The sequence below is a fragment of the Leptopilina heterotoma genome, unplaced genomic scaffold (assembly GCF_015476425.1).
Source record: "Leptopilina heterotoma isolate Lh14 unplaced genomic scaffold, ASM1547642v1 Lhet_32, whole genome shotgun sequence".
In the NCBI taxonomy this organism is placed as follows: Eukaryota; Metazoa; Arthropoda; class Insecta; order Hymenoptera; family Figitidae; genus Leptopilina; species Leptopilina heterotoma.
Window position 1 is genome coordinate 2,001,343 of NW_025111017.1, and position 14,492 is coordinate 2,015,834.

At 34.5% G+C, this 14,492-nt stretch overlaps 1 protein-coding gene across 2 annotated transcripts in view; it reads right to left on the reverse strand.

The window, feature by feature from the left end:
- The window catches only part of LOC122504809 (cGMP-dependent protein kinase, isozyme 1-like), a 519,664-nt gene that overhangs the window by 205,143 nt on the left and 300,029 nt on the right, over positions 1-14,492 (reverse strand). For both annotated transcript variants that reach the window (XM_043616070.1, XM_043616069.1), the window contains 2 exons: positions 1,779-2,023; positions 1,368-1,691 (listed from right to left, as the gene is read on the reverse strand). In XM_043616070.1, coding sequence (XP_043472005.1) covers positions 1,368-1,691; positions 1,779-2,023 — 569 coding nt within the window. The remainder of the gene's footprint in view (positions 1-1,367; positions 1,692-1,778; positions 2,024-14,492) is intronic.

The window sequence follows — 14,492 nt, forward strand, 5'->3', positions numbered from 1 at the left end:
AGGTATTTTTTTATTTTTTATGTAGTTTGCTAAAAAAACCTTTTAACGTATTTCATTATAAAGTTAAAACAATGAAGTGACACCTTTAAATTATTTAAACAATTTTAATTAACAAATGCCTCATATTGTTAATTTTTATAAGGAAGTCATAATTTTTTACACAAGATCATTTTAATATAACCAACTTACATATTTAAAAGTAGTAGAATAAAAATATAACAATTCAATAATCGATTATTGAAACAATATTATTTAACAAATGCAAAAAAATATTATTTTAAGTCTTATGAAGAAACCAATCATTGGATTGCATTAAAAAATTAAAAATTGGATTAACAGGCAAACTTAAAAAAGAGGTTTTCTGTTTATAATTTCAAATTTTTTAACAATAATTATTGAAACAAATTAATAAAAAAACATTTTATTTTTGAAAACTGTTGTCGCCAATCGATTCTGTGCAAAAAATTAATCAACTTTAGTACCTATGGATTATTTTTTTGTCCAAGTCGTATTTTGTTTACAAAATTGTTTCAAACAAATTATGCTGCATATAAATGGTGTTTCATTCCAAGGATAAAGAAATGGATTTAAAGTAAAATTAACAATATTAGATTCATAGGTAAATTGTAAAAATTATATACCTGTTTTTTGTTTTTAATTTCCAATTGCTTTCACTTGGGATAAAACACCTTATTTATTCAGCATAATCTGTTTAAAACAATTTTGTGAACAAAATACGACTTGGACAAAAAAATGACCCAAACTAAAATTCCTTCATTTTTACACAGAATCGATTCACGTCAACAGTTTTAAAAAATTGTTAAATGTTTATTCATTTGTTTAAGCAATTGCAAATTAGAAGCAAAAAACAGGTATTTCATTTATCCAATATGCCTATGAATCCAATTGTTTGTTAATTTTAATCCTGTACGATAAATAATTCTATTTTTTTAAATTAAAAATAAATTGATTGAGTGAAGTCTGTGTATAAATTCGCTTCCGGGCGAATGTCGACTTTAAGTATAAAATATTACGTAAGAATGTCTTTGCCCCCCTCCCCCCGACGTAAGGTCATGTAGAGATTTTTCAAACCCCCCTCCCCTAGAAACCCTTACGTTATTAATGAATGGCCCCTAAGGAATCAAAGTATGCCCTTAAAGGGTCAGTTAGAACAAAAGAAGGCCACATTACAATTATGCTGATCTTAAGCTAAATTAGGCAGGGTATAAAAGAATTCTGGCGTATACCTGAAGTGGAAGCAGGCTTTGGTTAGAATTAAGTTATATTTCGTAGGAAGAAATCTGGTCAAATCGTTCAACTCAAAATGAAAAAATCAATAGCAAATGTTATTTTAAGAATATACTAACTTGCATATGAATGGAGAATCGCAAGCCTGCATGATGTGTTTTTCATTTAATACATGTTCTTGTTGTTGTTGATCGACCATGATCTTCTTTTTTAGTTTTTTTAAGGCAAAACTCTTTTCCTGATCTTTTTCAGGAATGACAAGTTCAACTCTTCCGAAACCTCCAACACCCAAGGTTCCTTTTGTTTTTAGATCCGACAGAGACAGATCTGCATATTCGTTGATCCATTTTTTGGGAGTCAAAGACCTTTTCTGTTTCTCGTAGTCTTTTTGCCAGTCTTTATTTTTTATTTCATCAAGACTTCCTAAATAATTGAAGAATGATCTGAATTTAACAAATGAATAAAAAGTATTAATAATTATTAAAGATGATAAAAAATTGTTGTAATTAATTTAGAATAGAAAACATTACGTTCTGTCTAGAGTGAGACACTCAACTGGAACAAGAGCAATAGCATTTGCATGTCTTCGATTATCACCTTCGTCATCATATAAAGCTTTTTCACCAAAATATTGACCTTTCCCAAGAACCACGAGTTCCTCTTCTCCACCGTAGTCAGTATCTTTCGTTATCCTAACATTTCCTCCACTTATAATATAAAATTTATCACCTCTTTCTCCCTGACGAACAATTCGGGCTTCAGCAGGAAAGAATTCCTTAAAATTTTAATATCAAGTTGATGATGGTTTCAGAAACTGAAGATTTTCTAAATATTCTAAATGAATTGTTTATTAATTCTTTGTTTCTGTTTACATGAACCAGTATACAATTTTATCAGTTTTTTGTAAAATGGAAAGAATCTAATATACGAAAAGACCTTTTCTTAATTAATCATAATAGGGGAATGTTGGCCAAAGTGAGGATCGGGGCAAAGCTGTGAGTTGACGATAACTTGCGTATATCAAAGCGCGATTTTTCATAGACACTATGAACTTCGTTAAAAAAGTGCCTTTATGTTATTTTTTGACCACACAGCCCAACCTGATGACGCATAATGGAACTGTTGAAAATGCACCTAGTTTCTTATCATTATCAAAAATATTGTCTTGTACTACGACACAAGTATGTAATCGTATAATTTTTTTGCATCCGAACTATTTATAATGGTGTTGAAGGGGGTTCCTTGTAGAATAAATTTATCATAAAACTGTAATGTTATATTAATTTTTGACCAAATAATGATTTTTTTAGTAAAAACATGCATTTGGGGAAAAGTGGGGAGGTATTAAAGCAATGTATTTTGTTTGTATAATCTATTAACCATGTAGATGCATGTTTCAGCATGGTTAGAAATCACATAAAAAAGGTTTCTTAACCCATTAAGGACCAGACGGACATAAAATTTCAATTGACTTTGAGGACCTCGTTTTTTATTAAAATGCATATAGAAAAATTAGCACATACCATTTTTAATGTAAAATTAACTCCTCTTTTAGATTCTGCTGTTAAAATTTGTTTATACCAAATTGTTAAAAACTTATAAACAATTTTTTAAAAAAAAACACGATTTTTTGAGAAAAAAATTTCATTTCAGACGTATTTTCACCTGAAAAAAGTAGGTGGTGTTACATCCCAGGTACATTTTTGTTAAGAATGTGTTTGTGTAACTGCGATGTAACTATTTTGTTAACATATTATATCCATGATAAAAGCATTAAAAATTCAGAAATTGAGATAGAAGCAAAATTAAAACTTTATACTTTGTTCTATCCAATTGTCTCGACATTAAAATAGAGAGAAAAACAAAGCTAGAGGTAAAAATTGATTAAAATAGAAAGGAATGCGCTGCATCGGCAATACGTCATGTAAGCTCGAACTCGCCTACTATGAACCCTTCCCGCAACCCGAGTTCTAGGAACTCGAGCTTCATATTTTTCATATATGAGGTAAAAATGATGGCTAGTTGCCAATAATACGCATTTTTCTTTGAAACTTAATTATAAATAAACTTATACTGAACAAGTATTATTCCTAAGAATTGACATCTTTTACCCCCATAATTGTCTACAAACTCTCCCACTTTTTAATAATTTCAGAGTATATAAAGCAAAGCACTTTCATCAAAATCTGTCAAATGTTCCGGTGCGGTTTTATAGACCAGTAGTCATTGTAGAGCGACCCTTCAGTTATACACGATTTATTGTATTCTTTCTTTAATCGTCAATTCAGTCCGCGTTGTACTCGATTATCGTGCAAGTCTATTTTGTTATTTACTTAGAATCAAGTTTCTTTCCGTAAAAGGTGCAAGAAAAGCAAATTGACACTTAGAATCAATAATTTCAATGTATTAACTGTCGTATTTTGCGTGTCAAGTTTCATTAATTGTAGTTTTTCACTAATTCTTTCTTTAATCGGCAATTCAGTCCGAGTTGTACTCGATTATTGTGCAAGTTGCTTTTCTCACACTTAAAAACAAGTTTCTTTCCGTAATAGGTGCAAGTGACGATAAGTAACACTTACAATTAGCAGCAGTACTAACTCTTAAAACAAACGCAAAAACTCCAAAGTTGTGAAAGTTACATAAGTGTAACATAACAAACTTTTAGTTTCATTCAATTGAAACAATATCTTGAAAACAAATCTTATAACAACCAGCGCTATAACCTTTAACCTACGAATAACCTGTAACTAAAAGTAAGTAACATTTATGTAACTATTTGTAAACATTATTTGAATATTTAATAAACATTGTTAAAAGGGAATATTATTATTTGTTGTTAACGCAAAACCCGTAGTTTTAAAAAGTACAAACGATCCTATTAAAAAATAAAGGTCAAGCTTTACCAACTTGACCATAATCAGCCTACCATTCCTCCAAATTTCTATAACCTAACCTATAAAATTGCCTTCTGCTCGGGATGTAACAGTGGATACTCTCAAAAGCTCAAAATAACGCGTCCATGGACACTCAGCTACAAAACCCTGAAGCGACCAATTTTTTTTCAAAATGGCGGACGCTAATATGGCGGCTAAAACTAAAAAAATGACTCGCATATGAAACATAGTGCTCCAACTTTTTCAAGTCACTGAAATCGCCTGAAACTCTTTACTTGGGGGTTCTTAGGGTCGCTGATTACGAATATGTTGTGTTTTCAAAAATTCAAAATGGCGGATCCAATATGGCGGACGAGTTTTGTAAAAATTAATTGGATTCACCTGAAACTCTTTACTCGGGGGTTTTTGGGGTCGCTGATTACGAATATGATGTCAGTTTTCAAAAATTCAAAATGTCGGATCCAATATGGCGGATCAGTTTTGAAAAAAAATTTGTATTTACCTGAAAATATCTACTCTGAAGTTCTTAGGGTTTCTGATTACGAATATGATGTCAGTTTTCAAAAATTCAAAATGGCGGATCCAATATGGCGAATAAAATTTGTAAAAATTAATTGGATTGACCTGAAACTCTACTCGGTGGTTTTTTGGGACCGCTGATTACGAATATAATGACAGTTTCCAAATCAGCGACCCCAAAAACTCTGAACTTGAATTTTAAAAAACTGACATAAGATTTGTAATCAGTGACCTTGAAAACCCAGAAGTAAACAGTTTTAGGTCAATCAGGATAATTTTTTAAAAATTCTGCCATATTGGAACTGTCATTTTATATTTTGAAGAACTAACACTGAATTTATAATCAGTCACCCCAAAAACCCCCGAGTGACGAGTTTTGATCAAATTCGACATTTTAACACTTAAAGCGCACACATACACGGAGAGAAAAAACAAGGCTTTTCCCCATGAAACAATATACTTTTAACGCGTTAAAATTATTGCATTACAAATGCAGGACGCTCACGGTTCTTCCCGGTGAGATTCTTGCAACGAGCTTAGGCCAATATGGGCTAAGGCGTGGCCAAACCGCTAAACACAAGAAATTCATCAGGAAATCGGGTGCAACTGCTACCTGAAAAAGGCATGAATTGAAAACACGAGGAAAAGCCTTGTTTTTTTTCTCTTTGTAGGAATCCAGCCTTAAACCTCACACTGGGTGTGCGACACCCGGGAGTTTTACTGTGTGTTCTCCAAGCTGGAATAGGATATTATCTTTTATAAAAATTATCTTATGTAGCTCAGTATATCTATTTTGAAGAAAAATAGGTTTCATGATAATTTATTTAATCTTAATAACTACAAACAAAAATTTCTTAAACTACTAAAATTACTTTAAACCGATAATTGGGCATCAGCCTCATAGAAATTTTTCGCCGTCAACTTCAAAAAGTTATCAAATACACAAAGACACTTGGGAGAAAAATGTCACTCACGAAACATAATGTTAAGTACAAAATGTACCTTCCAATAGCAATAGATGTTCAATTTTTACGAATTTAAACGAGATATTAGAGTAAAAAGCTAGTAAATGAGTGACGCACACCCAGGGTGCGCTTTAAGGGTTAAATTTGTAAGAACTGACATCATATTCGTAATAAGCGCATCCAAAAAACCCCCGAGCAGAGAGTTATCAAATACACAAAGACACTTGGGAGAAAAATGTCACTCACGAAACATAATGTTAAGTACAAAATGTACCTTCCAATAGCAATAGATGTTCAATTTTTACGAATTTAAACGAGATATTAGAGTAAAAAGCTAGTAAATGAGTGACGCACACCCAGGGTGCGCTTTAAGGGTTAAATTTGTAAGAACTGACATCATATTCGTAATAAGCGCAAATTTTTTTATTATTATTTTATTATTATTTATTTTTATTATTATTATTTTTTTAATGCAGATAATAAATAAATGATGACTTCAATAGCTTTTCTTCTCATATATTTGGAAAAAATTTGTTTCAACTCGACATTATTTAAATCTCATTAGTATTAACATATGAAAGATAAAAACGATATTATGACAATAAAAATGTCTTATTTATAATTTTAAACAACTTTTAATTTAATTCAAATTAACAAATGAAAAACTTTCTTTTTTTGAGTAGAAAAAAATTTGGCTCTTTTCTAATGGCTTAAGAATTACGTTACTATTAACAGATGAACATAAATATTGTTAAAAAGTATTATGGACATACTTCCGAAAGCAACATAGCTCCGATTTTGTTGAAACTTGGTATACTTACGTAATTTTGTGCCCTGATTACGAAAATCATAGTGAAAATTGGATACTCGGTCATATTCATGGTAAAAACCATAAAAAACACTATAAAAATATGGTTCTCTGCGATTAACTCGCAAAAAACGCAAAATTTCAAAAAATGTTTCATACAAAAGTTGTAGGTCCCAGTAAAACACATCTTTTTTTTCAAATACGTTTTTTTCCAATACTAAATACTTTTCGAGAAAATCGTAGAAAACCAAAAAATATCATAAATTTGTCTGAACCATAAAAAATATCATATGACTGATGCTTTATAATAGATTTACCGACCCTGGCCGTAACCCAGTTCGAAACAGAAAACCAGTTAAAGGCTCAATTTGGCTTAAGCGTGCTTGATCAAGACCTGGTGGTGCAAAACTCAAATTTTGATCAAACTGTAACTTAGTTTGCCCGGCTCCATGATGTTCCGTCCCAACAGGCACTTTAAAAAGGGCTTTTTTAAAAGGAAACGTTAGAAGGGCATTGGGTCCGGGTTGAGTACCTTCTAATACCAACAAGAAAGTTAATTTGACTCTCTTTCTACGTAAAAAAGGACGAGGACAGGTGCGAAGCCAGGTGACGCCCGGCTCCAAGATGTTCCGTCCCACCAGGCACTTTAAAAAGGGCTTTTTTAAAAGGAAACATTGGAAGGGCATTGGGTCCAGGTTGAGTACCTTCTAGTACCACCAAGAAAGTTAATTTGACTCTCTTTCTACGTAAAAAAGGACGAGGACAGGCGCTAAGCCGGGCGACGCCCGGCTCCGAGATGTTCCGTCCCACCAGGCATTTTAAAAAGGGCTTTTTTAAAAGGAAACGTTAGAAGGGCATTAGGTCCGGGTTGAGTACCTTCTAATATTAACAAGAAAGTCAATTTGACTCTCTTTCTATGGTAAAAAGAGGACGAGGATAGTTGCGAAGCCGAGCTTCGCCCATCTCCATGGTCTTCCGTCTCACCGGGCACATTAAAAAGAGCTTTTATACAGCGAAACGTTGGAAGGGCATTGGGACCGGGTTGAGTACCTTCTAGTACCAACAAGAAAGTCAATTTGACTCTCTTTCTACGTAAAAAAGGACGATTACAGGTGCGAAGCCGGGCTTCGCCCGGCTCCGAGATGTTCCATCCTACCAGGCACTTTAAAAAAGGCTTTTTTAAAAGGAAACGTTGGAAGGGCATTGTGTCCGGGTTGAGTACCTTCTAGTTCCAACAAGAAAGTCAATTTGACTCTCTTTCTACGTAAAAAAGGACGAAGACAGGTGCGAAGCCGGGCTTCGCCCGGCTCTGAGATGTTCCATCCTACCAGGCACTTTAAAAAAGGCTTTTTTAAAAGGAAACGTTGGAAGGGCATTGGGTCCGGCTTGAGTACCTTCTAGTTCCAACAAGAAAGTAAATTTGACTCTCTTTCTACGTAAAAAAGGACGAAGACAGGTGCAAAGCCGGGCTTTGCCCGGCTCTGAGATGTTCCGTCCCACTAGGCACTTTATAAAGGGCTTTTTTAAAGGGAGACGTTAGAAAGGCATTGGATCCGGGATGAGTACCTTCTAGTACCAACAAAAAAGTTAATTTGACTCTCTTTCTACGTAAAAAAGGACGAGGACAGGTGCGAAGCCGGGCGACGCCCGGCTCCGAGAAGTTCCGTCCCACCAGGCACTTTAAAAAGAGCTTTTTTAAAAGGAAACGTTGGAAGGGCATTGGGATCGGGTTAAGTACCTTCTAATACCAACAAGAAAATCAATTTGACTCTCTTTTTACGTAGAAAAAGGACGAAGATAGGTGCGAAGCCGGGCTTCGCCCGTCTCCATGGTGTTCCGTCTCACCGGGCACTTTAAAAAGGGCTTTTATACAGCGAAACGTTGGAAGGGCATTGGGACCGTGTTGAGTACCTTCTAGTACTAACAAGAAAGTCAATTTGACTCTTTTTCTACGTAAAAAAGGACGATTACAGGTTCCGAGATGTTCCGTCCCACCAGGCACTTTAAAAAGGGCTTTTTTAAAAGGAACAAGAAAGTCAATTTGACTCTCTTTCTACGTAAAAAAGGACTAGGACAGGAGCGAAGCCGGGCTTCGTGGTGTTCCGTGCCACTGGAAAAAGGGCTTTTTTAAAGGGAAACGTTGGAGTTGTTGCCTCTTTCTATTGGGTTCGGTAAAATTCTACCTATTCACGCACTTTACCACGAGGAGGTCGGAAAGAGGATTTAGAAGTGCAATTTTTTTTGTATTTTTTTGGTATTTTTTTGTTTTTTTACTTTCTTTGTTTTTTATATTTTACGTTTTTTAAGGTCTATATACAAGTAACTTATAATATAACGTCCATTCTATGGACTAAATATGTCGAATGGCTATCGAACGTGATATCTAACGAACATAGCCAGGACAAACTGTTCTTATGTCCCGGATCAATTGATTAAATGGGTCTGCAGCTAATTTCTTAACTCGGCGTCGCCACAAGAATTCACACAAGTGCACATCCAGCTTGTCTTTGTGAATTCCACCCCGAGATAAGAAACGTCGCATTGACCGCCATAAGGATTCCATATTTTGGGTATGTTCACCAGTTTCACTATTTACAAACTCAACAGAGTGATTAACTGTTAAATGCACATACCCATGAGCTTCAAGATCGAAGTAACCCTTCCAACAATCAGTGTGGATCTCTGTCCCTACTAACACATGTTTCTTGATTAATTCTAATAAGGTACCTTTATCCCTTTTGTTTTCAGGACAGATCTCGAACCGATAGTTTTCAGGACTACCTCGCTCTATGAAGCCTAGAATCCAGGATCCTTCGACAACTCTACCACGTTAATACTTTCGCCTACCGATTTTACATTCGTCGATTTCCTCAACTTTCCCTTGACCGCCAATTTTGCCTTTCAATTCAAATTCGTTGTCAAGGGAAATTATGCAGATTTCTCGACAGAATGAAAATCGGTCGGCGATAGTTTCTGTGGAAACAGATTGATCTTTGATGATAATGCTTTCCCTAATAGTTTGCTCAAAATTGAGGCCAACAGAGAAAGAGTATGTAATGAAAATGCAAGTGGCTACAAGGATATGAGAATACTCAAACCAAGTATTCTCTGCCACAGTTTTGGAATGAACGTTTGTCCCTTTGTTCGATCGACAAACAAATTCTCCACAGACTAATCTGTTTTCGTATAATGTCATGGTTTTTTTATGCTTAGGGCAGTATCTCTCTGTGGGTATTAACCCAACAGCACGAACCCATTTCAAACTGGATTCCCGATTTAACAGAATACGACCTAATTTCACTAAATTATACTTCTCATCCATTCTGCTTCTCAAATAGAAGGAGAATTAGCAAATGCCACTATAATCAATTATAGAATTTAAGAAATATAAATTTTACTATGCAGGTCGACGGAGCATTAAACGCCACTGAGGTAAGTATGAACAGTAATGAATTATGTAACTGAAATATCCATATACTCTAATTTTCAGATCGACGGAGGAGCAGCAAAAGCCACTTTGGTAAGTATGAAGAGTAATCAATTATGAAACTGAAATATACATATACTCTAATTTACAGATCGACGGAGGAGCAGCAATCGCCACTATGGTAAGTATGAAAAACTGAAATAAACATATACTCTAAATTTCAAATCAACAGAGAAGCAGCAAATGCAACTATGGTAAGTAAGAAGAGTAATCAATTATAAATCTGAAATATACATATACTCTAATTTTCATGTCGACGAAGGAGCAGCAAACACTAAGTTTCAGTTTGATCAAAATTTGAGTTTGGCCCCACCAGGTCTTGATCAAGCACGCTTAAGCCAGACTGAGCCTTTAACTGGTTTCCTGTTTCAAACCGGGTTACGGCCAGGGTCGGTAAATCTATTATAAAGCATCAGTCATATGATATTTTTTATGGTTCAGACAAATTTATTTACTAGAACCTACAACTTTTGTATAAAACATTTTTTGAAATTTTGCGTTTTTTGCGAGTTAAACGCAAAAAACCATATTTTTATGGTGTTTTTTTATGGTTTTTACCATGAATATGACCGAGTATCCAATTTTCACTATGATTTTCGTAGTGAGGGTAGAGGGGGGGGCCAATTTTACCAATTTTGCTAACACTGCCTACTTTGTGAATTTTTTCTGGACATACTTGTAATTGGAAAATTTTTTAGAATATGTTTCTGAAAGGTTTTTTCGTCCTCTTTCCAATAATGAATTTTATTTTTTAATATTTTAAAAATTTACTTTAATTTTTGATAATTAATATTTAATTTTTAATTTTCCAAAAATCGGTCCGTTTTATTTGAAAATAAATTATTGCAAACGAAAGCTTACGTTTTTTAATATGGGCATGTAAATTTTCAGAATGCCCTTTTATTGTTTTTGAGTTATTAAATTTCAAAGAATAAATTGCTGCGCGCTGCGTCGCGATGGCACTGAACCGCGTGGCACCCGGCGTGAGGCGAGGCGCCTGCGATGCAGCCCCCCTCTACCCCCTCCAAATTTTTGAAAAAGTCAAAAATATTTTTGGGTCATATTTCTACTTGATAGAACAACAAAATCCCCGAGTTTCAATTTTTTTTAAAAAGATGAAATTTTAACTTAGGACATTTCACGTAAAATGCCTCATATGAGCGATTCCTCGTCAAGTGATCAAGGGATCTTACGGTGCAATGTTTATTTTTATAATTTTTTACTCTTAAACAATTAAACATAAAAATTTGACCAAGTACAGTTTCGAAAGGTTTTTTCATGCTCTTTCGATTAGAAAAAAGCTTTTAAAAAAAAATTTTGGACCAAAAAATCAAAATTAAAAATAAATTTTAATTTTTGGGGGGGAAGGATACGATTTTTTTTTAAACGAAAGCTGAGGTTTTTTAATAAAAGGACATATATGGGACGTTTCACGTCAAACGGCCCAAAGCTGTGTCCAAAATTGTATGCAATGAAAATACAAGTTATGCACATAAAAATACTCGTCATGACATCCCCTTTCAATTGCAAAGTTGCATAATTAAAAATTCAAAATGGCGTCCTTGCTACGTCAATTAGAAGAGGCTAAACTCGAAAATAAGTAAACATATTTATTAATTACTTTTAAAAAACGATGCATAAATATTGAATCAAAATATATTTTAATGTTTTTGGGGTCGCTGATTACGAATCTGAAGTCAGATTTAAAAAATTCAAAATGGCGGATCCAATATAGCGGACGAATTTAAAAAAATTTCTTGACTTCGCTTGAAACTTTTTACTCGGGGGTTTTCGAGGTCGCTGATTACGAATCTGAAGTCAGATTTTCAAAATTAAATATGGCGGATCCAATATGGCGGACGAATTTTAAAAAATTTATTGAATTTGCTTAAAACTTTTTACTCAGGGGTTTTCAGGGTCGCTGATTACAAATCTGAAGTCCAATTTGCAAAATTAAAAATTTAGGATTCAATATGGCAAACGAATGTTGTGAAAATTCGTTATTTTTGAAAATTTTTTTAAAAGTATGATGACTTTTCATAAACAAAATTTCTTATGGGTTTTCGGTGTTGTTGAATACGAATATTTTGCCAAATTTTTAAAATTTTAAATTGAGGTCTTATTATGGCAGACGGCTTTTTGAAAATCATATGCAATTCATTTAAAAATTGTTATTTCAGGTGTCTAAAACCCCCGAGTTAGTACATTGCGTAACAAGTGTGAACTAGCGGCTTTTTTGGAACGAACGCTAAGTTTTCGTAACGAGTTTTATTATTATTATTAATAATAATTAATAAATAAATACAAATACTAAGAGTTTCTAACCTTCTTTTCGTGATCGCTCGTGTGAAAGTTCCGTTTTTATACATTAATGATATTATTTTCGTTAATACGTCAAAGTACATGACTCGTTACGCAAAAGTAGCGCGAGTCCAAAATGACGCTACACGTGTTGCCCACGATACTTTTCATAACAAAATCATAAAAAGGCGTTGACACTGAAAAACTTATTTAATTGAAAAGAATGTTGAGAAACGGGTACATAAGATTCGGAACACAGATCCACTGTCAAGCGTACGCTACTAGTTGATCGCGCGGGGGTGTTCGGGGGGTCTCCCCCAGATGGGGTCCAGGGGCGGAGCACCGATCAGGGAGTTGGAGAAGGCAAAGTCCCCGGACTACAAAAAACCAACTCAAAAGAATAATAACAATTTTTGACATTTCTAATAATCGCATTTTATAATACCCCAAGTCACCGGACACGTTGGGGGAGATGCCCCCTGAAACCTAGTCATGTACTTCGACGTATTAATAAAAATAATATCATTAATGAATAAAAACGGAATTTTCACACGAGTGATCGCGAAAAGGAGGTTAGAAACTCTTAGTATTTGACAGATGCTGTGTTGCAGCTTTAAGACACGGTAAAAGTAGGTAACTGAACAAAAACATAATCACGCCTCTACTGGACAGAATTGCAACTACTCGAGCGTTACAAAAATACTCGAACAAGCACAAACAAAGTTCTTTTTGAACTGAACTGTCATTCGCAGTATTTTCGTAACAACGTACTAAAAAGAATCACTTTACTTTGGCCTACTGAGAGACAAATAACGCCATTTTTATGATTGCGTTATTTAAACAAAAATTTCAAGCGAATTCAATAAGTTTGTTTAAATTCGTCCGCCATATTGGATCCGCCATTTTGAATTTTGAAAATCTGACTTCATATTCGTAACCAGCGACCCCGAAAACCCCCGAGTAAAAAGTTTTAAGCAAATTGAATGAATTTTTAAAAATTCTTTCGTCATATTGGATCCGCTATTTTGGATTTTTAAAATCTGACTTCAGATTCGTAATCAGCAACCCCGAAAACCCCCGAGTAAAAAGTTTTAAGCAAATTCAATAAATCTTTTAAAATTCGTCCGCCATATTGGATCCGCCATATTTAATTTTGAAAATCTGACTTCAGATTCATAATCAGCTCCGCGTTGTCCTCAGAGAACTGGCAATATGCACACACCTCGTCCTCGCGTAATTTAAAGTGACACAGGTACGAGTTAAAACACCCGTGACCTGTGAGCGCCTGAGTCAAGTAATAGGAAACCTGATCGTGTTTCCTATTTATCCAGGTGGCGAGTGCCGGGATAAGGCGATAAGTCCATCGACCTTTTTCCTCACCATCCCATCTTTCTTGCCATCTTTCTATGAGCCTGTTCCTCGCTTCTTTGCGGATCAGGCCCTTCCTTGTCTTAATTCCTTATCCAAGGAACTGCATTCTTTAGAAAAGAGAAACATTTCTTTCCTTTCCCTCGCCAAAAGATCTGCTGGCGGGACACTTGCAAGGACCTGCACAGCACTCGTAGATACCTTTAGATACCTTTAGCGCGTCAGTTCGTTATCTGACTTTTATCAAAAAATCTCATTACACGACACTCACATTAAGTTATAGAGGTCTCTGTCTATTTCCTGAAATTTAAATTCTTAACATCCTCCCACCATTTTCAGGAATCGTAAAACAATTTTTTTTAAAATACCTAATCCAAATCATACAACATACATATATACAATTACACGTAGACATATTTCTTTTCATAAATTTACACATACGCACAATTTCTAATACTTTAGCCTATCTGGCTTTTTGCTAATACGACCACTTTTCGTCGTTACAATTTCATTATTTTTTAAGCTCTTATTAGAATTTTCTTTTGCTTCCAATAAGTCATCTACTTGATCGACAAGCGGCTCACACTCAATTGATTTTATACAAGGTTCATTTTCACCAACTGGAATTTCTAATGGATAGATTCTCTGCACTGGTCGTTTAAACAATCCGTTTTTTGTTTTTATTAAAAATACTCTTATCTGTCCATCACGACCCGATATTGTTTCGACGATTCGCTCAAGAGGCCAATCCATCCTTCTCTGATTGTCGCTCCCGATCAAAACAACATATCCTGTTTTGATTTTCCGCGTTTCTTTCTTATTATCTCGTAATAACAGCTGACTCAAATAATCGTTTCGAAACCGTTCTCTCAAATCTTTTAAAATTTGATTTCTATGTCTCA